This window comes from Sus scrofa, chromosome 8 (genome assembly GCF_054392235.1).
Source record: "Sus scrofa isolate SSC_HxYL_T2T_F1_AM1 chromosome 8, Sscrofa_HxYL_maternal_Yorkshire_Landrace_v2.0, whole genome shotgun sequence".
Lineage (NCBI taxonomy): Eukaryota > Metazoa > Chordata > Mammalia > Artiodactyla > Suidae > Sus > Sus scrofa.
The window spans coordinates 143,219,751-143,242,151 of NC_139390.1; the positions used below are offsets into that span (position 1 = coordinate 143,219,751).

The 22,401-nt window shown below is 44.6% G+C and overlaps 1 protein-coding gene across 7 annotated transcripts in view; it reads left to right on the forward strand.

The window, feature by feature from the left end:
• PRKG2 (protein kinase cGMP-dependent 2) overlaps window positions 1-22,401 on the forward strand; it is a 99,756-nt gene that overhangs the window by 41,522 nt on the left and 35,833 nt on the right. For 3 of the 7 annotated variants that reach the window (XM_021101892.2, XM_084973721.1, XM_003129364.7), the window contains 7 exons: window positions 363-426; window positions 7,398-7,475; window positions 9,053-9,147; window positions 12,368-12,436; window positions 16,718-16,816; window positions 18,213-18,366; window positions 20,253-20,389. In XM_021101892.2, the coding sequence (XP_020957551.1) occupies window positions 363-426; window positions 7,398-7,475; window positions 9,053-9,147; window positions 12,368-12,436; window positions 16,718-16,816; window positions 18,213-18,366; window positions 20,253-20,389 (696 nt within the window). The remainder of the gene's footprint in view (window positions 1-362; window positions 427-7,397; window positions 7,476-9,052; window positions 9,148-12,367; window positions 12,437-16,717; window positions 16,817-18,212; window positions 18,367-20,252; window positions 20,390-22,401) is intronic. The other 4 variants (XR_014813506.1, XR_014813507.1, XM_084973722.1 and 1 more) reach the window with 2 other exon arrangements.

Below are 22,401 nucleotides of genomic sequence, written 5' to 3' on the forward strand. Positions count from 1 at the left end.
ACTTAATTACAAAGATTTCGGTGACAATCTGATCCTCCCCTGGAAGCAGAGCTTCCGGACCCATGCCTATAAAAGGAGCCTATAAAAAACGCTTTTCTTGATTTTTTTCCTGTTCACGTTACCTTACTATGTTTATTTATTTGCCTGTGGTATATATCTGTGATTATATGTGATTATATAATTTCAGTGTATTTGAAAGCCAGTTATTTATATGTGATAGATTTGGAGGTTTACTTTGGAAAAACTGAAGTGCGTGATATTTTTGAGAATGCATGCAAAGATATTGAATCTATGTCGAGGTGTGTATTCATCGTTTTAATTCAGGAAGATAATTAAATATAGGTTTCTTTTTCATTTTGAAGTGTATCCTTGCTGAAGAATTTACCCGAAGATAAATTAACGAAGATCATTGACTGCTTGGAAGTGGTAAGAAATTTTCAAGCAAAAACTGCATTTCATTAGAAGATCTTCTAGTCGTGTCATTACTGTGCACTGCCAGTGAACAAACAGGATGCTGATCACCAGTCCACAGAGACCAGGAGCCTTTGTCTATTGTGAAAAACCCGAGGCCCATTCACACTGAATGAAGGGCTGGGACAGGGTCAGGGCTCTTTGGAAATGTATGAAAGAAAATTGGATTTTCACGTGTAACGTTGCATAATCTTTTTAGTATATTTTAGCAAACTCATCTGCCTCCCTCAAGAGGCATTTGATTTTCCACAGTCAGCATCACAGTCCCTTCCAGAGTTTTCATAGTCTGAAGGAGGCAGAGACGCATGACCAGGTCGCAGAGTAAAGCCGGGCTGAGTGCGTTTGAGACAGGCTTCCGAATCAGGCTGTGAAAACGCCATACCTGCAAGCTCTGGGCTATGAAAAGACATTAAGAAAAAAAAAGCAAACAAAACAAAACACCCTGCACTTCAGGAGATCTCCACCTATTTTAACATCTAGGGGAAAACGGCCAATTGGAACATGTTCAAAAACAGCATCACGCAGATGGTTGGTTCTGGTCCAGGACTTGTCAAGTCTTTTCATGAGCGTTGCTTTTATAACCTGACATGTATCTTAGATTCCAATAATGTGCATTGTATGAAAACCCCTTCAGAGATTAACATTCGAAGTAAATAGCCTCTCTCTAGTTTGGGGCGGGGGTCCATGTCATTGAAGCCAAATGGCTTTTAGGGCATTTAGAGGAGGTAGGGAATATAAGGATATATTTATAATATATATAACACATATAAAGGAGTCACATGTAGACCTTAGGCTTTTATAAAGCTCTTCCCAGTGGGAGACAAAAAAAAACCAAACTCCTCAAGACGGACTGTTGACAGATTCATGCCTCTGTCAATCACAGAACAGAATGTAAACTACTATCTGGTGAGAAGGGAGCACTGCCCATTTTATCCTTAAGTGTAAGTGACACCAGCAGTGTCTCCACTTACACGTCATGGAACCCATCCAGCAGTTGATCAGGACAGGCCATGATGACACAGTGCCTGGCTTGTGTCCCCAGAGCATTCAGACATGAAGTCATTTTCAAGAGGACTCCGTGCCCCGCATCTCTTGGGATGTTCTCAGTGTAACATAACCCAGTCACAGATGTTACAAATTAATAATTCATCCTAATTTCTGGGAGCTGTTTTTTTTTTTTTTTTTTTAAAGCTGGAGAGGACTATATTTTTCTGTTAACGGAGGAAATCTGTTTTTAATATAATATTAATAGAGTAGATTCACCAGAGGGGAATTCCATGCTGACAGCAAATATTAAAATTTAGTATCATTAAAAATAAATGGTAAATTAGACATATTTATAGCAGCCCCAGGCACTCGCTACAGAATGTATAGATGGGGGCTCCAGCCTAGTATTAATTAACACACAATTCGGGTTCGAAAGTCTCATCTTTTAAAACACCCTAGAAAGGCTTTATTATATATTGGTGTTTGCAGACAGCCGTGCAGTTTATAAAGGGCTCTTTATTTGTACCTGGCAAACAAATAGGTCTCTGTAATGTGTGAAAATTCTCAGATTCGGAAGTGATTGACAAGGGAGTAGTGGGATCTATTTAGCACTAAGAAAAGCACATAATTTAGCAGCAGAGCTTGGACGAATGACCCATCAGCAGGGTCCTGACAGCAGCCAATCACTTATGCATTGGGGCTATGACAGGGGGCCCCCGCTGAGTTGCAGGGCCAGCTGTCCCACAAACTGGCTCCAGAATCTTTGAGAAAAACAGGCTGAATCTGGTGTGCTGTTTGGGAGTTGGTGTGGGTGGTTTTCGATTTCTGTGCAGGGCGTGGGGAGGGGTGGTCAGAATTCCCCGTCACCAGGCGGTTGATCCTATGTGTTCGGTTAAGACTTCGTTGAACTCCGAGGTCAAATGGCCCGAATGTGCAGTGTTCTCCCCGCGTTTCTTACTTGAGCTGAAAACACCCAGAGCACCACTCCCTCCTAGAGGCAGACGTGGCCTTCAAACCTCTTCTCGGGTTCTCACGGGAAGAGGAGGGTGGGGACAGGAGCACCGTATTCACCAGGGTGCTCTGAGTTCACCAGTGAACACTGCGAAGCATGATGCAGACTCCGGAGGCAGGGTCACTCTTGATGCTAAGGAAGAGGACAGTGTGACTGGGCACCTGGCCGCTGTGCAGGATGGAGGACCAGCGTGGAAGAAGTTTCTCTTTCCCAGGAAGCAGGCCTTGGACAGTGCGGTTGATCGGAAAGTCACCGAACTCCTTGTTACCGAGCTTTGGTGTTTGACCTGGTGACCCTCTGCCCTGAGACTCTGATGTGGCCTCTTTCAGGAAACGGGAGGTGTTGTGAGAGTGGGATGAGGGTAAGGAGTGTGGATGTGCTTGCCCTTCATCAGCTCAGCCGTGGTCCTGCTCAAAAGGCAGATTCCCGGGTGCGACCTCACACGGGCTGAATCAGAAACGGGGCTAGGGACCCAGAAACCCACATTTTAACCGCAGTTCTTAGGCTTATTCAGTTCAAGTTATGAATGAAATACATATATCTAGGGTTTTCCAGTCTGCTCTTCACTTTCTTCGTGAACTTTCCATTCTTTATCATTTTTTGCAAGTCTAATCTTCCTGTCTTACAGTTCCAGCTAAACTTGCATAAGCCGGAAGCCTTTTCTCATTCGAATGGTTATATCCAGACCCATAAGAAACTTGAGATAATTATGGATTTTGTCAGTTTATGGGCCAGTTTAGTTACAGGTGAGGTACCCAAGTGTCCTAGAAAGTTAGCTCGTCCAAAGTCTGGCAATGAGGGCTTTTTGTCTTGCTTTTGCCCCTCGCAGCTGTCAGTTAATCCTGGTGGGCACAGGGTCTCCTCATCTATAGATAAAGGGGTGCCAGGCACCATCGATATGGGCTCTCTCAGAGTTTTGGTTACAGAATTCTATACATTTGGTTCCCTCAAAAGGAAGAATTTCTGTTGGTTTTCATTTTGTAGACTGTTTCCTTGGAGATAAGAAATCAGGTACCAAGTTATGTCTGAATGGTTGATAGAGGTGTTTTGGCTATAACATGTCTCTCGTACTTGGACAAACACAAAACAACAGGTAACAAACCCAGATAACTCTGTGCAGTTTTTTAAACAGTCAACATAGGCACATGGTCTCATGAGCAGAGAGAGAGCAAGATGACACACATGATGACTGCGTATCATCAATACTGCTTTGTAATGAAGCTTTCTAGCCACTTGCCAAAGACGCTAAGGACGTCCTAGGCTTGAGTCTTTGCCCTCCATCACCTTGGATTTCAATTCTGATTTTATATATTCCATTTACAGGCACTCGGGTTCTCTAGCATTTTGCTGGCTGTTGCAGGATGAGCGTTTCCCTACGTGCAAAACTCTTTCCATCTTTCACTGTTGCTGTTTGTATAGTTTTCTTCTGCTGTAGGGAAAAATTGACTCCCTCATTTTTCCTTTTTGCCGTACGCTAAGTAACTACTCTCATCATTTCTAGATTTCTTCTTTTAAAACATCTTTTTCAGACTTGTGGGGCACAACTCATTGGTGGGTCATGAAATCAACACTTAAAAAAAAATCAGCGTCGTAAGCATAAATATTGTTCCAACGTGCTTCAGGTTCATACAAATGTGTGCCTGCTCACATGTGTGTATTTGGGTGTACTCGTAAAATGAATTTCTTACTGCGGGGCGGCGTGAAAAATGCTTGAAAACCATTGCTCCACAGGGTAGGTCTGTGGCGTCTTGTCCTCTAAGGGACCCCCTTGCAATGGAATAAAGCACACAGTTTGCGTCTCTCTCTTGGTGACCCCCTGGCTAGACTGGCCGCTCTCCCCGGTTGACAAACATTGGCCAGTCTAGTGTCATAGCCAGTACTTACCAGTATGTATTTTTGGTCTGACCTACATCCACGGGCTTTTCTGATCTATGAAGTTACTGTCAACACCCTGGGAGGTATTATTTATCTTCCTCCCTTGGTTTTGGGTGACAAAGACTCACCTCTGGGGAAAAATACCACTAGGAACCTTGCGCCTTGAGAAACAACAAAGCCTGTCTCAGTGCTCCCTTTCCAGCTTCTCCCTCGTAACTTCTCTGACTGTCAGGAACTGAAGCTGCTCATCTCTGCAGAGCAGAGTTTCCTAATAGGTGAAGAACAGCCTGCTAGCCCTTTAAAACCCTCCAGCCTCCTTCTGCCCCGTGGGGGGACTGGCGACTGAGCTGGAGGTGGGAACGTGAGCGGCTGAGAGCAGACGGCCTGAACTGGGCGCTGCTGTGACGCCAGAGGTGTGGGAAAGAGAGCTGAAGATGAGCTCCATCAGCAAGAGCCCAGACTGCATGGCCGCGTACCCTCTTGGAGGCCCAGGCTACTCAGTGGCCACGCTGGGCGTGATGGTTGAGAAGGTTTGGGGCAGAGCTGGTGTGAGAAAGAAGAGAGAGCTGGCAGAAGCAGGCTCTGGTGTAAAAAACGCAGAGGAGTGTTTTCCCAGTAGAGGAGCAGCTTGACTCCTGCTCAGCAGCAGCGCGGGGAGGACGCTCGGTTGGCTTCCCCGGATCGCTCCGGAACCGGGCGGCCGCCTTCAAGCCCGTGGCGTCTCTGCTCCCTCCGGCCTGGCTCCTCTCCCCACGCTCTCTGGGCCGAGCCGTTAACCTCGGGGCGCGAGTGTGCAGGCAGGTGCCCGGGACGATGCGCGGGCCTGGTGTGGCCGCGGCCGCCCCGCGTCTGCTCTCGGCGGGGAGGCTGGAGTGCGGGTCCCCGGGCAGCGGCGCATCGCGGTGGAGGACGAGCCTCTCTCAGCCTCTTTCTCAGGAACTAACCGTCCCTTCGTGTCCTCGCACGTTAGAGGTGGCAGGTCGCACCGTCTGAATTTTGCAGAAAAGGAAACCGAGCCCCCGGAGATTGAAGCAACAGCTGAGCAGAGCGTTCTCACCTCCTCCTGGGCACGGCTGTCATGGAGAGGGTGTTCCCTGCATTTTAGGTGCTTTTGATGCGTCCAGAACCACCACCGTCTTGAATGGGCTCTACTGTGGGAGGCAGAATGGACCCCCTGCAAAGCGCCCGGACCCTAAACACATGAATGTGTCAGGTTACGTGGCAAAAGTTAAGGTTTGAGGCCCTAAAACTGGGAGATTATCTTGGACTGTCTAGATGGCTCAAATATTCTTACAAAAGCCCCTAAAAGCCAAGGATTTTCGCTGGCTGCAGTTGGAGAGAGGCCGCAGAAGCGGAGGTCAGTGAGGTCACAAGTGTCTGAAGAGTTTGATGTGCCAGCGGCTGGTTTTGACCGGGGGGGGGGGGTGGGGGGGTGAGGCCAGGGAGAGCCGTCTCTGGGAGCTGAGGGGCAGGTCCAGGCTGCCAGCCGGCAGGAAATGGGAACTTCTCTTACAACCACAAACAACTGACTTCTGCCAACAACCGGACTATGCTCGAAAGTGGATTTTTCCTGGGAGCCTCCAGAAAGGAACGCAGTCGTACGCACGCCTTGAATTCGGTCTCCAGAGACCTCAAGCAGAGAAATGCAATTGATCCACACCGTGCCTGGACTTTCTGACCCACGGAAGTGTAGACAACAAATGAGTGTTGTTTTAAGCCACTAAGTGTATGTGGTCGTTTGTTGCAGCAGCAGCGGAAAAGTAATGCACGTATCTTTTCTAAATCTTTGAAAGTAAATGTCATTTGAATTTTGTGAACTGGTGAAAGTGAAATTCAAAGCGGAACTGAAAGTTGAATCCAGATTTCTACAGCTTCAAAGTGCTTTTTCCTGCAAGATATTATGCTTCCTTCCATGATATGTTGAAATGTCTTATAAAATGTAGAGCTATGTAAATAAAAGGTATGTTTATTAGTATTAGGAGTAATGCTTAATCCGTAAGTATAACTATGTTTTATGAGTTAGGGACCGAAAAAGATACTGAAATAGAGTAGACACAAAAGTAGTGGTTTGGATTTTACTTTCAAGTCTGAAAGAAAAACAAGAGAGAGCAATTATCTTGTTATTTGTGCCTTTTTCAGAAAATTAAACAAGCCCATTTTTTTATTTGTATAAATAATGGAGACTCATTTTAGTTCTATGACTTTGAGACAGTATCAAATTAAGGCAAAGTAGGGGATGGACAGTTTCATCCATCTTTTGTTTTCCAAGAGACTAAATTGCTCTTTTGGTCTGACAGGTGGATGAATTACTTTTCCCTGCCCAAGAATCCTGATGTCACACACACACACACACACACACACAAACACACACACACACACACACACACACACACAGATATGAGGGAAATGAAGAAATAGGTCACAATTTGGGATTTCGTGAGGATAACCCTACATGGAAGAACAGAATTTACATGTGAAAAATGCTGATATCCGTCTTTCAGGATGGTAAATCTTGGGAGAGAATTCACTCCTATGAAAGAGCTTCTTACTGTGTATATAGAATCTTCCCTGCCTTTGCTCTTCGAGGAGTTAGGGATTGCGGCTGCTATTCCTCGTATCTGCTGGGGATCATATTTTCAATTTAGCAGGTACCGTTTGTCCTCGTTCTAAACTCCAGCTCTAGTGGCAGATGGTTGCAGGTCACTAAACAGTTTACATGGAGATTTTGGGCGAGGCCCGCCTGAGGATCAGTGATAATTGTCTTGCTCTGATGCCCCTTCCTGTCTCCTGTGTCCCCGCCTGAAATTCAGTATTCCAGGTGGGTTTTTTCCCTGTGAAAGGTACAGACATAAGTGCAGGTAATAAAGCAAAAGTCTCCTTACTTTTCCACAGTTTATGACAACAATGTTTCAGAAGATCACAGCTTAATAAGCCAGAAACAACAGAAACAGGTGTGGAATGCTCCTTTCAGAGACACCCGGAGTTCTGTCTCATGATGTCTTCATCAGCACGTCTCCACTGCCTCTAACTTCTTTTTCTCTCATCCCAATAGGAATACTACGACAAAGGAGATTACATTATTAGAGAGGGCGAGGAAGGAAGTACCTTTTTCATCTTAGCAAAAGGAAAGGTAAATATCAATTAAAGCGTCATTAGAGTAAAGCCAAACCATCATTTCGTGTCTGGTTTCCTAACCACGGCAGCCAGCGTTCGGCAGTGCAGCCTGTTCCCCGCACTGAGTGGGTAAAGGAGCTTCTGCTCAGAGGAGTCCTGGAATGGGCTGGGGTCCGTCTGAGCACTGGGTTTGGGGCCCAGGGAGACTTGGGTGGGTTCCAGCTGAGACAGGAACTTCCTAGTGACCTGAGGTCACTTGACTTCCTTTGGGCCTCATGTCATTGCGTGTAAAATGACTGGGTCGTTTCTAAGGTCCCTTCTAGATACGCGTGTGTGATGCTCGGGCGGAGGTCCAAGGTCAGGGCTGAACGTCCTCCCATCCCATGGGAGGACAGTGAACGAGGCCGCTGCGGGTGGGCTGGTCAGGCAGCAAGCTGTAGACGGTATGGCTCGGAACGGCACCTCCTTCACAAGAAGGCTCAGGGCGATTCAGGTGCTGATGGCGAATGTACAGGCTGATCTCTTTCTCTGCCTGCCTGGGGAGTGGCCAGCATGTTGCCAGTCGTTGCAGTGATGACTCTTCCCAGGGCTCCTCAGAGACAGCAGGCACTTGGGCAATATCGAAAGAAAGGAGAAAACCTTTGAGCGCCCGGGTCTATAAACCGTCATATTTTTACAAATGCTCTTTCTTCCGTGGAAAGAGTCTGTGTCAGAGAGTCAGGCACTGCCCTGACACGGGTTTGTGGTTGAACTTTGGACTGGGCCCCCACGATGGAAAAAAAAGTGAAAATAGTTTCCGGAAGTCTTCAACCCTCAGAACCACTTTTTATCATTCCCCCCCGATCTGGATCTCATGCTTTGAAAGAATTCTGGTTAATAAACAAATTGCATTTATCATTTAAAAATATTTTCCATGTAGTATGACTTCCATGAGTGCTAATCAGAATTTCTAACCAGCATGAAGCAGCCCTCTTGCCATGTGGAATTGGAACAAGTCTAGCTACGAACAAGGACTATTGAAGTTTTTGTTTGGCTCTGCCATGGGGGCTCTCAAACCGTGCTGGGCTGGGGAAGATGTCCACGAGACTCTCATGGAAGCCGTGGACCCGTAGCCACCTTTTGCGTTCAGCGTTAGAAGGTGTACAGGAGTCAGCGAGTCAGTGGTAGACGCCTGCTGCAGAACTCCCGATACTCAGTCTTATGCCCAATTGATTTGTCAAGGCTTTTTGGCTTTTTGGGGGAAAAATAAAAAAGGTCCCACAGGGACCATTATCATTTTCTTTGAGCATCCCTAGAAAGAGATAACTGGATTTATGTAAAAAAAAATATTGGGGTGGTGAGGGTTGCATGGAGAAGCTTCCTCTTAGAAAGGATGGAGTCGTTTGATCGTGTTAAATCACAGGGTTTTAGTCCATGCAGATGAATTGACTGTATTCAGATTGTCGTGACTACGGCAGAAACAAAGCAAAGGCTTTTACCCTTTCCCTTGTTCCGTCCAGTTCCTATAGATCTGAGGGGCTTGTTGACGGATGCGTGTTCAGGTTCTCCTTTTTAAATCTTTTCTCTTTTCAAAAATTATCTGACATCATTTAGGTAAAAGTCACCCAGAGTACGGAAGGCCACGATCAGCCGCAACTGATCAAAACACTGCAGAAAGGAGAGTATTTTGGAGAAAAAGCGCTCATCAGGTGAATAATTTCTGTACCACACTTAAATAATTCTTTGGTTGTGCAGCCAGTCACTTGATCCACCAAATTAATGGCAGCCGTTATCCAGGGAATAAACAAAAATTTTAAACTGACGTCTGAAAAATTCGTTGTTAAGTAGGACATAACGGTATTAATTTTGCCTAGGAAATCTTAAGTTCACTAGTGAAAATAAAATGGGGGTTCTGTTAGGATTTTTAGTTTAAAAGAGAAATAAATTAAAGACATGAAAATTTTAGTTTTCCTGTAAGAATGAGTTTTTATATTTTCAAGGTTTGAAATACCGCCCTTGTTGACCATTTAAAATGCTATCAAATAACGACTTTACATATTTTTTTGTGCTTTTAAATCATTATGCCACAGGTAACATTTTCTTAAGAATTTTTATCAGCTGGTTTTGTAAGTTTTAGAGACTATTCAAAATAGTGTATTTGACATTTCTGCCTGAATCTTAGGCCAAGATTTGAGATTATTTGCAGTGGATCTAACTTATGGAAGAAGCATTTATAAAGATTAATCAAATGACTCAGGAGATACAATGAGCTTACTGGAACTCGGAAAACAACCTCACCTCTGAAAATAATGTTTCTTAAATATAAATAAGTTTATAATAAAGATCGAGTTAGAATTTTGAGCAACAACTTTTTTGGAGTTAAATACATTTTTAAATGAATACTTGAAATTAGTTAAGAAAGCATTCAAAATTTATACTATTACTAAGCTCTTTTCATTTCCTATTTATTCTTATAAAATGAGTAGTATTTCTGTTCATTTGTCTTCCTCTTTAATCTTTGTCCGTGAAGCCCTAGCTCTGCTGATTTACGCGTCAGGCTTTCATTCAGTACAGAGCAAAGAAAACGTGGCCTAAGTTACCTGAAGACAAATTTGATGCTTTAAAAAATCATAAAGATCTCGTTTTTTAAAGAAAATTAAATCATGTAAACTCAGTAAGTTAAGCTATGGCTAGTTTGTAAACAGTTTAAACACTGAATTTAAAGACACCAGTTTCTGTGTCCCATTTGTCTAGCTGGTAATGAACTTGTAGCAGTCAAGGTGTCCTTTTTTGTTTATTTATGATGAAATATAAATACATTCGTGGAATATAATCATGGGATATCATTATTCAACACTTCGGTGTATTTGTTTTTAACAATAACACGATTTTTCTCAAACTTCCAAGCAGAACAACAGACGTTTGAAAGTACAGAGAACTTTGTAAGTGCACTGCAGACTCAGAATAGCTCTTGGAAGGAAATACGCTGTCTCGTTATGCTGGCGACGACATAATTTATGCTCCATGTAGCTGATCACAGTGCTTTCCCATGAGAAACGTAGGAATTTCCATTTAATAAAGACCCTTGACTCCCCAAAGCATTAACCAGCAGAAGGCTAAAATCAGCGAGGAGGGTAGTTGGATACAAATATTTTTACATTTTTGGGCGTTTTGGCGCTCTCACTTTCTAGGGCCACTGACTGTGACTGACTCCACAGTCCTGATATTCTGTATATTTCCATGACTTGACATTAAATAGTCCTAGGAGTTCTTTCAGCATTCATGTGCAAAAATCAATCCATGGTGCTTAACACAGTTACTATTAAAGAAACATGCATGTCTTTGTAAACATATAATCCTTATAAACTGTTTGCAGAGAGTATTTCTGGTCAAGGTCATGACACTGCCAAGTGAAAAGGATGCCATACCTCATTTTTTGAACTCACAAATCAAACAGTTGACCCATATCAAAGGTCACATCTAAATCTATAATCTACATGCCTGCAAGCTGAACACTGCCCAGCTCCCAACTCTGAGCACATCAACGTGAAATGTTGGCACCAATGACGTCCAGCAAGGACCTCGTGAAAGGTCTCCGGATGCCGGCTGTGTGGACAGAGGGCTCCTCTGGGATGAGAGCTGGGCTGCCAGGGTTTTCCCTGTCTCATCATTATGGGAAGAGGAAGGAACTATACTTTGTGTGATGCCATTTTTGATGAAGTTGCTTAGAGCAGCCATCTTTCTTCCTTTTTTCTCTTTTCTTTTTTCTTTTCACAGCGGCACCTGCAGCATATAGAAGTTCCCAGGGTTGGGGTCTAATCGGAGTTGCCTCTGGAGGCCTAAGCCCAGCCACACCAACTAGGGATCCAAGCTGCATCTGCGACCTACACTGCAGCTTGTAGCAATGTGGGATCCTTAACCCAGGAATTGAACCCACATCCTCACGGACACTGTGTCAGGTTCTTAACCCATTGAGCCATAACAGGAACTCCTAGAGCAGTCTTACTGTGCTTGCTGCTCCAGGTTACCTTAAGTAAATCTTAAAGCACTGGGTACCCTAAGGATACACCTTTTTTCAGGGTCCTTAGTTTGTAGCTAATAGAGGGAGGAAACTAAGGTAAATAAAGGTCTCTAGAAATTCTTGACCCATTGCGTGACTGTCGGTATTTATTAGGTAATTCAATTCACCATCGTTAGATCATATATCATAATTCATTCTATCAGGTGTAAGATGCGCTATTATTTCATGCATTCCCGAGAAAGAAAGACAGTGCTGTTAATTATACCGTGAGTCATTGTCAATTGTACAACATGCTCTGATTTCAGAGATTTTAATGGAAAATGGACATCTTAGACTATGAAATGACAGATTTTAGTGTTTTTTTAATTCTCTGGATGATATGGCACTAAAAACATGTTCTTTAGTTTGTATTCTTGGTTGGTTTATGATATGTTAATTACTTCAGTGTTTTTCTCAGAAAGTTCTTTGATCGGTTAATTTCAATTTTGGCTGCTCATCAATCAGCAGTTCCTGTTTGATCAGAGGAGAGCTGTTGTGTTTGGGCGGACACAGAGCACAGAATGAAGTTCCTACCCGGCTTCACTCACCGACCCCTTCATATTCCCAGTGCACGTTTCTCTTGGGCAGACACACAGCACAGAATGAAGTTCCTACCCGGCTTCACTCACCGACCCCTTCATATTCCCAGTGCACGTTGCTCCTCCTCTGGGGGCCTTGTGTACATAACCTCTGTTCGGACCCATTTCACATTCGTGTCTTGAGAAGGAGTGGAGTACAAACTGCGATGTTCAAACAGGCATAGTCTTTGGAAGGTTTAAGGGATGGCACTTCCCACCAGTGGCAGATTCCCCAGTAAAAGTAGATGTTTGACTTCTCCCTAGAAACTTGACTTTTCTGTTTGTCCGCAGTGAGGATGTCAGATCGGCTAACATCATTGCTGAGGAAGATGACGTCGCCTGCCTGGTCATAGATCGGGAGTAAGTATAGCGAGGGTGCTGGGGACACAGACCACTGCCACCTCTGAAGACTTGGCCTTCTGCTCCTCCGAGGGCCCGTCTGTCTTCCCATTCATCACCACTCGGAAGTGCTGGCCAATCCTCAGCTGCAAGCACATCCGATTAAAATTCATGGGAAGGAACTGGGCCTTCTGATCTGAATCTGTCTGTGGCAGCGGCAGATGCTGGCAGGCTAAATATTTTGTGTGCAAAGTTTGTACATAAATACCAGCAATAGACTGATTTCAGTTCTGCATCTTCCAGAGAAATAAGCTTATTAGTACTTTTATGAAAATTTTTCCCCATGCGATAGAGTGAATCCTTTCATAATTTATTTCTAAAAAGCTCTCAGCAGTCAAACATTTTTATGAACAAAGCCATCCTCTCTCAAAATATAAAATGCTCATTTGTTAGATGTATTTCCAGAGAAATTTTTTGTTGTTATTTTTTTAAGGCTGCACCTGGGCCATATGGAGTCTCCCAGGCTAGAATCGAATCGGAGCTGCAATGGCAGGCCTACGCAACAGCTGCAGCAACACCGGATCTGAGCCGCATCTGTGACCTACCCGCTGCAGTTTGTGGCCGGATCCCTAACCCACTGAGCAAGGCCAGGGGCTGGACCCGCATCCTCACAGAGATAACCTTGGGTCCTCAACCCGCTGAGCCACTTAACATCTGTATTAATTTGCAAGAGGTGTGTCAAAAATAATCTGTAAATGCCTTAGGTCGCTTTTTAGGATGGGTCATTTTGTATCCTTAACTCACTTCACATCCTACTCGAATCTGCCTCCTTGGATCGCTCATTCATCAGTTGACTATTTATTGACTACCTAGCTATAATAAGGGAAAGTCAGATATACCAAAGCTAGGCTGTTGTCTGAGGAAAGCCATATGTAGACAAAGAAATAAGGCATAGTCATATGAAATATTAACAGAAAATAGTAAAATGGCAACAAGTAGCACAAGAGAGTCTATAATTGATTGTTAATTGAATCTAACATTTATTGAACATAGAATCATAGAGATTTAGAGCTGGAGAGAACTTTGGAATATTTTTTAAAAGTCTTTTTATTATGGAAAGTTTCAAATTTGAAAAATAGCGTGTGATGAACCCCAGAATGCAAGCTCAACAGTTACCAGCTGAAGCCTCCTCTCTACCGCTTCACCAGCCCTCTTTGGCTTCTCCGTAGCATTTTAAAGCAAATTCCAAATGTAAAATTAAATTTCTGTGTATTTTAGTAGCATCTCTAAAAGCTAAGTCTTCTTCGTAAAACGTGACCACAATAATATCACATACCTAAAAAGTTAACAATCCTTGTTTGGTATCTTTTTAATTGAGATAGAATAGCACATGACATTCTGTTCATTTCAAGTGTACAGTTATGGGTCCAGCATATGTGGCAAAAGGATCCCCGCAGGACGTTGGCATCCACCGTCACACACGGGACGGGAACTCTCCGTATCGCTTTGAATTACCTTCGTCTTTTCCTTGGAAGCCAAGTCCGTTCAAGAGTTGCCCCAGCAGTGTGGTCTGTGATGGGCAGGGGCTCCTGCCCAGGTCTGCCAGGTCCTTTCGCAGCCTTTCCATTGCTTCCCGGAGCCTGTGTTCAGGAAGAGAAGCAAGCATGATGCAGTGAAGTGGGACAGGTTTTCCTTGGTGTTTTCAGGTGTGGAAATGGAACTTCACGTGAACAGGCGTTTTCTAAGCAAAGAGTTAATGTGGGAGTCTGTCCAGGGGAAGCAGAACTTGAACACAGAGGCTATAGGTCTAGAAAGTGAGTTCGGGTAAAGGTAACCTTTGGTGACGGCTCTCGAAGGGAACCTGTTTGGAATGGTATTCTCCTGATAAGGCCTTGTCTCTACAGAGTTCCTTAAAAATATGCACAGGCACTGAACGACAGTAGCTGTGTAGTAAAACCTGACCGATTGCTCCAACATGCTAGGACTGAAAATACAGAAAGGAGGAAATCCTCCCCTTTCTCTTCATTGTAATCACGTGACCAGATACTTATCCACGAGCCCATGTATTCATAATCCATCACAAGGATGCAGTGCTTTTTATGGAGTCTATAAATTACTTGGAAGTTTATAATTTTAGTGTTTAATTTACACGTGCATAGTTGAGATTCTTTCTCAAAGTACTGTCGTGTTAGGCACAATGAGGCATGAAAAGTTTCATGAATTTATTCTGTGGGGAAGAGAGGCTGGATATCAGTTATGACAGGTCAACCTACCTCCCAGAGCTCCTGGCACAGTTCTGGTTATCCCAGCGCATTTGTCATTGGCACGTCCCTTCACTCTGATAGGCACCCGCTTTGAATGCTAATCGTAGCCATGACTTACGTCGTATTAAGACCCCTGCTGGTTCTCCCACAGCGCCCGCCTGTGTGTCGTTCACACTCACTGGTTTGCTCTGTTTGGCGTCCGTCTTCCCACTCTTCTGTCTCTTCACGAGCACAGAAACGTCCCCTGTTCTTTGCTGCTGCCGTGCCAGCGTCTGACATCGTCTTTGGCACATGGGAAGTGATCCAGGTGGTGGGCTTGCAATGAAGAATAGTGGCTGAAAGCCTGGGTCTCTTTATTTCTTCTTTCCGACTTCATTATTTTTCAGAAAATCGTGTCCTTGAATGTTCCAGCTAGAATGTTGGAGCTGTTTAAGCTTGACATTGGCTTGCAGAACATGTCTAGAGACCTGTGACACCAGTGTCACATACATCTAAAAAATAAACTTGGCTGGAGTTCCCTCGTGGCTCAGCCGGTTAAGGATCCAGCGTTGTCACTGCGGTGGCTCTGGTTATAGCTGTTGACGTGGAAAAAAAAATTGGGGGGGTGGGTGCGACCAAAAAAAAAAATTTGTTGACAACAATTCCTCATTGAGCTTCAGCGCAAGCCAAAGAGGTAAAATCAAAGTACAAGCAGCATTTCCTTTCACTTGACAACGTCAGCCTTTGGAAGCTGGAGTTGCGTGGCAAGAGTGTTTCTTTCCGACTAGGCCGCAGTCAGCAAAGGACAGTCCGCAGAGCAGGGTAGGAGAGGGGCCCAGCACACCTGCAGGGGGAGTGGAAGCGCCACGGGGGTACGGCTTTTCGGGGCCAGGCGGCAGTGAGTGGCCATAGCTCGTGCTGAGGTGGCTCTGGTTTCTTAGTTTGAGGTGTTTGGAGGTAAGTTTTCATTCCTTTCCTTTTGTTACGTCCAGGAGCTTACAATTTACTGAGGAGGTGATTAAAGCATGGTTCTAGAAGAATACTAATTTTTTGGAGGGAAGCGAAAACCCTCAAAATCACAAGTGAAAGTAGATTGGCAGGTGTGGGTGCCAGAAGCGAGGGAGGAACAATCCAGAAAGTAGATTTCGCTGTTGAGGAGGGGACCGTTTTCCTCATGGGCAGTTGCCGTGTGAGAATTCCCAGAGCCGGGCCGGGCCCGGGCGCCTGGCTGAGACCAGTCGCCAAGCTGTGCTCCCTGAGGGCGAGGGAGGGAGGGCGCTGGCTGGGCCTCGGCCGAGGCCTGCTCAGGTGAGGCGCGGAATCCGGCCTGACTTACGGAGGGATGTGGAAAGGGGAGGGTTTCCTGCGGACAGAGAGGGAGAACATTCACCCTTGATTTTAGAAATGAACAGCTTGATTTGATTAAGCAGAGCTGCAGAAGTCTGTCACCCCGGTGAGCTGTTGATTCAGGAAACACATCTTGGAGACGCTTTTCCTGTGCAGGGTCCTCTTCAAAAAAACAGCAAGAAAAAGAAAAAAGAAAAAAAGAAGGCAGACACTTTCAGAAATGTGGTCTCTCCTCACCCATAGCCTCTTTGCCTTCAGAAACGCAAAGAATCGATTAGATAACTATTCTGCACGTGAAGGCAACTTTTTTTTTTCTTTTCAGGGCTGCATCTGCGGCATATGGAGGTTCCCCGGTTACGGGGGTCGAATCGGAGCTGCAGCCGCCAGCCTACACCACAGCCACAGCAACGCCGGAGCCGAGCCGCATCAAAGAGACCTATGCCGCAGCTTATGGCAACGCCAGATCCTTTACCCACTGAGCAGGGCCAGGGATCGAACCCGCATCCCCATGGAAACTAGTTGGGTTCTTAACTGACTGAGCCACAACAGGAACGCCTGATGGCAACTCTGAAGTGTCATAAATTATTGAAAAACAATCTACAAAACTGTGAATTACCGTACAGATCATCTTTTATGAGCTTAAGAAGAACGGCAAGTTTGCACTGCTAACTGTGAGCCACCACAAGCTTTTTATTTTATTTTATTCGTTTAGAACATTCAACCAAACAGTGGGGACTTTTGAAGAACTCCAGAAATACCTTGAAGGGTACGTGGCAAACCTGAACCGGGATGATGAAAAAAGACATGCCAAGTAAGTGGCCGAATGTTTTCCTAAGCCCCCCGACGGCAGTTTCTGGCAGGTGACGAAGGGGACGATTGGCTGTGGGGTGACTCAAAAATTGGGGGAAGTTCTTTTAAACTGTTTTTCCACAAAGAGGATGCCACTCAGCCCCAGTATGGGTATCATTTTGGTCTACAAGTTTTTTATTTTCCGTGACGAGTGGTAATGGGCGGCAGAAATTTCCCGACGGGAGATTGTGGGAAAGGGATTCTTTACGTTGGTTGGTGACTGAGCTCCGTGGAAAGGAGGGCCCCCTTCCCCGAGGAAGTCAAACAGGAACATATCAAGGAACCCGCACAGCCCATTCATTCTGATTCTACATAAAGAGCTGGAGCTAGAGGCAGGGTTATTTCACAACAGAAAGGCGTTATGGCTCAGGGGGGTTGTGAGTGTTGGGTTCTAAATGTAATTACAGTGACGGGAAAAAATTTTTTTTGTTAATAGGGAAAAAAGCCTGCTTCGGAAAAACAAAATTATTTGAAAATCCTTTGCTAAAAGATTTTGTACACTTAAGCGTATATTCAACAGATAGTACCCTTAAACCTGAAGAGTCCAAAGTTCTAGAAAACTGCCATTTGAGTTAAATTAAACCATTCAGTCAGGGCTGCATAAGGCTTTTTTTTTTTCCCTCAAGGAATATATTTGCCATTTGTATGCCAAAGGCCTTTTGTAGTAAGAACAATTTATGAATATATAATCCGGACCAGTAAACTTAATGAAAAGAGAAAAAAAAATGAGTATTTCCAAGAACAATACTTAGACATAAAATAAAAAATGTTTTTCATGTTTCACAAAGCAGTTCTTCTAGCTCAGCCGGGGAACCTTCAAGAGCTGACAAAAATAGCCAAACAAGGCAAAGATTCTCTGGTGGCATTCTCCTGTGTGTGCAGCCAAGGAAACAGCTCCCTGGTTTTCTGGTTTTAATCCTTCTCATTGCCTCTTTGTTTTCAAAGCAGCTTTACTGAGATGTATTTTATTTGACTTGAGTTTTTGGCCACGGCAGGCGGAGGTTCTCAGGCCACAGCAGGGACAACGCCGGATCCTTAACCCCCTGAGCCACCAGGGAATTCTGAGATGTATTTTAAATACCACGCAATTCACCTGCTCCTGCCGCTCGTTGATTCAGTCTGACACGTGTCTATTTTTTATCATATAGGAGTGTATCCATGTTTAAACGTGTGTGTTCTGTTATTTTTCTCCCCACATGTACCTAAATCTGATCCTATGAAAGTCGAGATAACCTCGGTGGCGCCTGTGGGCAGTCATTCCTGGCAGACATCCGACTGTGGCAAGGGCGGGATTTATGTGTGGCGTGACCCCTGCTTGTCAAGGGCAGCGTGTGACAGGTGTCTCTTCTCTTGGGCAGGAGGTCCATGTCTAGCTGGAAGCTGTCCAAAGCACTCTCTCTGGAGATGATTCAGCTGAAGGAGAAGGTGGCCAGATTTTCCTCCTCGTCCCCTTTCCAGAACCTTGAGATTATCGCAACACTGGGCGTTGGTGGGTTCGGAAGAGTTGAGCTTGTAAGGGGTTTACGTTTCAAGCATCCGAGAGAAGCCTTTGACTTTTTTGTTGTTGTTGTTTTATATTCCAGTGTATGTTGGAGGAATATGTGTGTTGGTATTGCTGTGTCTAAACGTTGCTTTGAGCCGAAATTGAGAAAGTGCCCTTTTCCTTCTGTTTGTTGTGTAATAGCAGGTCTGCACTAGTAAGTAATTGGGAATAACGCAGCTGCCATTTCAAGCTTCTCACATCACATCCTTTTGTGATTTTGTCTTGATGGCAGTTACTGGAGAATGTACCAAGGGCTGTGAAACGTACAGCGTATTTCCTAACAGCAAAATGTGTGTTTGTGTTCACTCCCCATGCATTAACGATATACTCAGGCGAAAAAGAATGGGTCCAGTGAAATGACATCTTTAAGATCCTGGTTCCATTTCTTAACTCCCCTGCCACGTCTGTATTTGGCTCTCCTTATCCTATTTTGGGGCTGCTCAAAATTATCTATCAGAAAGGAAGGCAGGAAAGCTGAATGGAAGGGGCTGTTGACAGAGCCGCCGTCTGTAGTGCTGATCAGGACGGCTGGGAACCGGTGGCCCGATTTGGGCTGCGTCGTCCACATCGCCACCTCCCTGAGCTTAATAACCAGCTTCCTCGGAGTAGCAGAGTGGACCGAGTGCTCCAAGGAAACTGCAAAGGACAAGCCGCGACCTTTCTGGGTACAAGGGGCCCCGAACCCTTTGCAATCACCAAGCCCTTTTTGCCCAGCAGATTTGTAACCGCTCACGGCCCCTTAACCTTGGGAGCTGTGCTGACGCCTCCGTCTGCTGGGAGGCCTGGTGTGAGCAGATCTGCGGTGCTGCAGAAAGACTCTGGAGAGTACACTTCACACCCAGTCAATACTTCATCTTTTTGGGGTGGGAAGAGAAGGGAAGGATTTCTTAATAGGCCAGTGAGTATTTGCACTGCGTCTTGTGCCATATGGAGAGATGAGAGAGGGATCCATCTGCTCTATTTTTTCACCAAAATCCTGGCAAAAGGACTGAATTAACAATGCTGAGGTTTTTTTTTTTTTTTATACGGTTAGATAATAATAAGTGGAACAATATACCATCCAGTTAAAAATTGAAGGCAGCCGTAATGGCAAATAGCAGCAAAAGAGGGGATGCCCCCACTTCTGGGGGCATGACTTGTCCAATATCGTCTGCTGAAGGCGGTTTGAGCCTATCTGATAAATACCCATCCAGTTTTAAAAATGTCCTTTTAAGGGAAAACCCCGTTTGTCCATCTCCAGCACGGCGTCCAGGGGAACTTGCTGCGCTGGTGAAAATGTTCTGAATCTGCGCGTCCAGCAGGGTGGCCACTGGCCGGACGGGGCTGGTGAGCTCCTGAAATATGGCTAATGCAACCGAGGAGCTGGGTTTTTGATTTTAGTCAATTTAAAATTAAATAGCCTCATGTGACTAGTGGCTGTCCTGCTAGATTGTGCAGATGTGAATCTTGACTCAGTGTGTTTTATTTTGAAAGTCCAAAAAGTGACTATTTAGAAAGAACAGTTTTTGGCAATTCTGGCCCAAGTTTTTCACGCCACATACTCAAAACCGAAGCGATTTCTAAACGTTTCAAGCTTCTAACCAGAGTATTTTTCTCACTTTAGTACAAATATTTTAGAACCATGTCCCAGATATGTGCATTCTTTTGGGAAATACAGGGAAAGGGAAGTGTGTACACCTGAATAAAATTCCGTTCCCAGAGGGATAAGTGGTTAAAAGCGTACGTGCTATTTAAATATGAACGAATTTGAATATTTTCCTTCAACGCATTTGAAACGAGTTGACACATGTTGCAGCGATGTCGTAAACATTTTCCCAGTAAGTTCATGTTGAGGGCTCCTTCTCTTCGTCTGCAGGTTAAAGTAAAAAATGAGAACGTTGCTTTTGCTATGAAGTGTATAAGGAAGAAACACATAGTGGACACGAAGCAGCAGGAGCACGTCTACTCAGAGAAGAGGATCCTGGAGGAGCTGTGCTCGCCCTTCATCGTCAAGTACGTGAGCTCTTGGCCCCCGGAACGTAGCCTCTTAGGCTCTTCTTTGGCGTGTTACCTGCAGCAGGTGGGAGGAGGAAGAGGAGGCCCCGCTCTGCCCTGGGCACCCCGGTCACAGCGACCGTCCATGGAATGTTAGAAATCTGAGATCTGAAGCCAAGAGTCCAGATTTTTTTTATTCTTGGAGAAATCTCAGGAACGTGGTGTGTGTGCGTATAAAATCATGTGGGAAAATTTTTAATTATTTAATTCAGATCTAATGCAGAATTGGGGAGACGAGAAGGCATTCGGAACCCCTCGGGGAGGCGCTGCTGTTGATTCAAGGTCATGTAGCTGCCAAGGAGCTGATCCTAGCAGTGCCTGGATGCCGAAAGATCCACCTCCTTTTCTTCCTTTCTTTCTTTTTTGTTTTAACGTCACAAATTTTAATTAAGGGTCATAAATGGTTGACAGCGGATGAAGGAAGAACCTGTCAGGAAAACCCAGGGTAAAGGTTTTAACTGCTACATGTATTTTTTTGTCTTGTTTCAGTCGAGGGCCAGAGTTAATAATTTTTTTTGTTCGCTTTTTAACATTTTTTAATTTAATTTTTATTTTATATTGGACTGTGGTTGGTTTGCAGTGTTGTCAGATTTGGGTGTACAGCAAAGTGATTCAGTTCCTTTTCAGACTCTTCGCCCACGTGGGAATTGCAGAGTGTTGACTGGAGTTCCCTGTGCTGGACCGCAGGTCCTGGTTGATCATCTCTCGGGCGCTCTAGTGTGTGCGCGTTAATGCCAGCCTCCTAGTGGACCCCTCCTTTCCACCTTGCCCCGTTGGGAACCTTAAGGTCGTAACCCACGCATCACAGGAGAGCCATGGCCTGGAACAGTAACTGTATAGCTGTCACCAGGGTTTGGAAGAGAAATGTGTTGTTATAGGCCACAGCTCGCTTGTCAATTGACGGGTTAGTGGTGTAGGCCAGTAAAGGCTTAGGTTTTCATACATGTCTTAATGCCCCAGAGTGTAGCTTTAGAGATGCCTGGGTGATGCAAAGTTCCTCTGTAATAGAATTTATGCTTTTTGATCAGATGCCTTGAGAGAATTTTTCTGCCTATCTGTATTCTCAGTCCCATTTTTTTCTCAAGATTAAAAAAGATTCTGAACCCAGGCCATGCTAGCGACAGAGTCATCCAATTATCTTTATATGAACCGTGTGCCCTCTCCCGCCTTTTTAATCAATAATTCATTAAAAACTATCATGAATAGCTTCAGGGCCTAGATTAAGTTTTATTCATTTTCTCACTTCTAGCTCTTTGCAAAGTACCTGGGTAGAGTAGGACAGTAATAATATTAAGAATAAATATTAATCAGCATTTATTGTTGAGAAAGAAACATGTGCCAGGTATTTTTCTAAACAAAAATAAAATATATACTGATATATATAGAAGATGTATTTATTTAAATATTTTATATTTATATTTTTATATATTGTATATAGAGAGATATTAAATTAATACATAGAATCAATAATGTATAATTAATACATAATCAAATATTGGGTTTGATTAATATTAATCAAATTAATCAGATTAATATACAATCAAACGAATATGTATATTTGTTACGATTCTCATAATGAAACGAGTAAATATTATGGTTGTCCTCACTGAACAAGAACAATGAGAAAACCGAGGTGGCTTCTCTAATAAACAGCCAGTCAGGGATTCAAGCCTGGGCAGCTTGGATCCGGAGTGCATGCTGACCTGTGCTGTCTGTACGTGATGCGGCTGCTCCGCGGTCTGCGTTGGCATGAGGGTGAAAGGGGTGTCTCTTGAGTAAGATCCGAAGCTGTTTTCAGCCCAGGTCCCATGTCAGGGGTGAGGCTGGCATTCCACCAGGTTCGGGGAGTCTTGCCGGTGGGGGACTCTGTCTGGTTCAGTCCCTCTGGCCATTGCTCTCAGGTGAAGAGAAGCATCTTGCCCAAGACCACACTTCTTTTCCAGGTATAGTCCCACATGCAGTGATGCTCG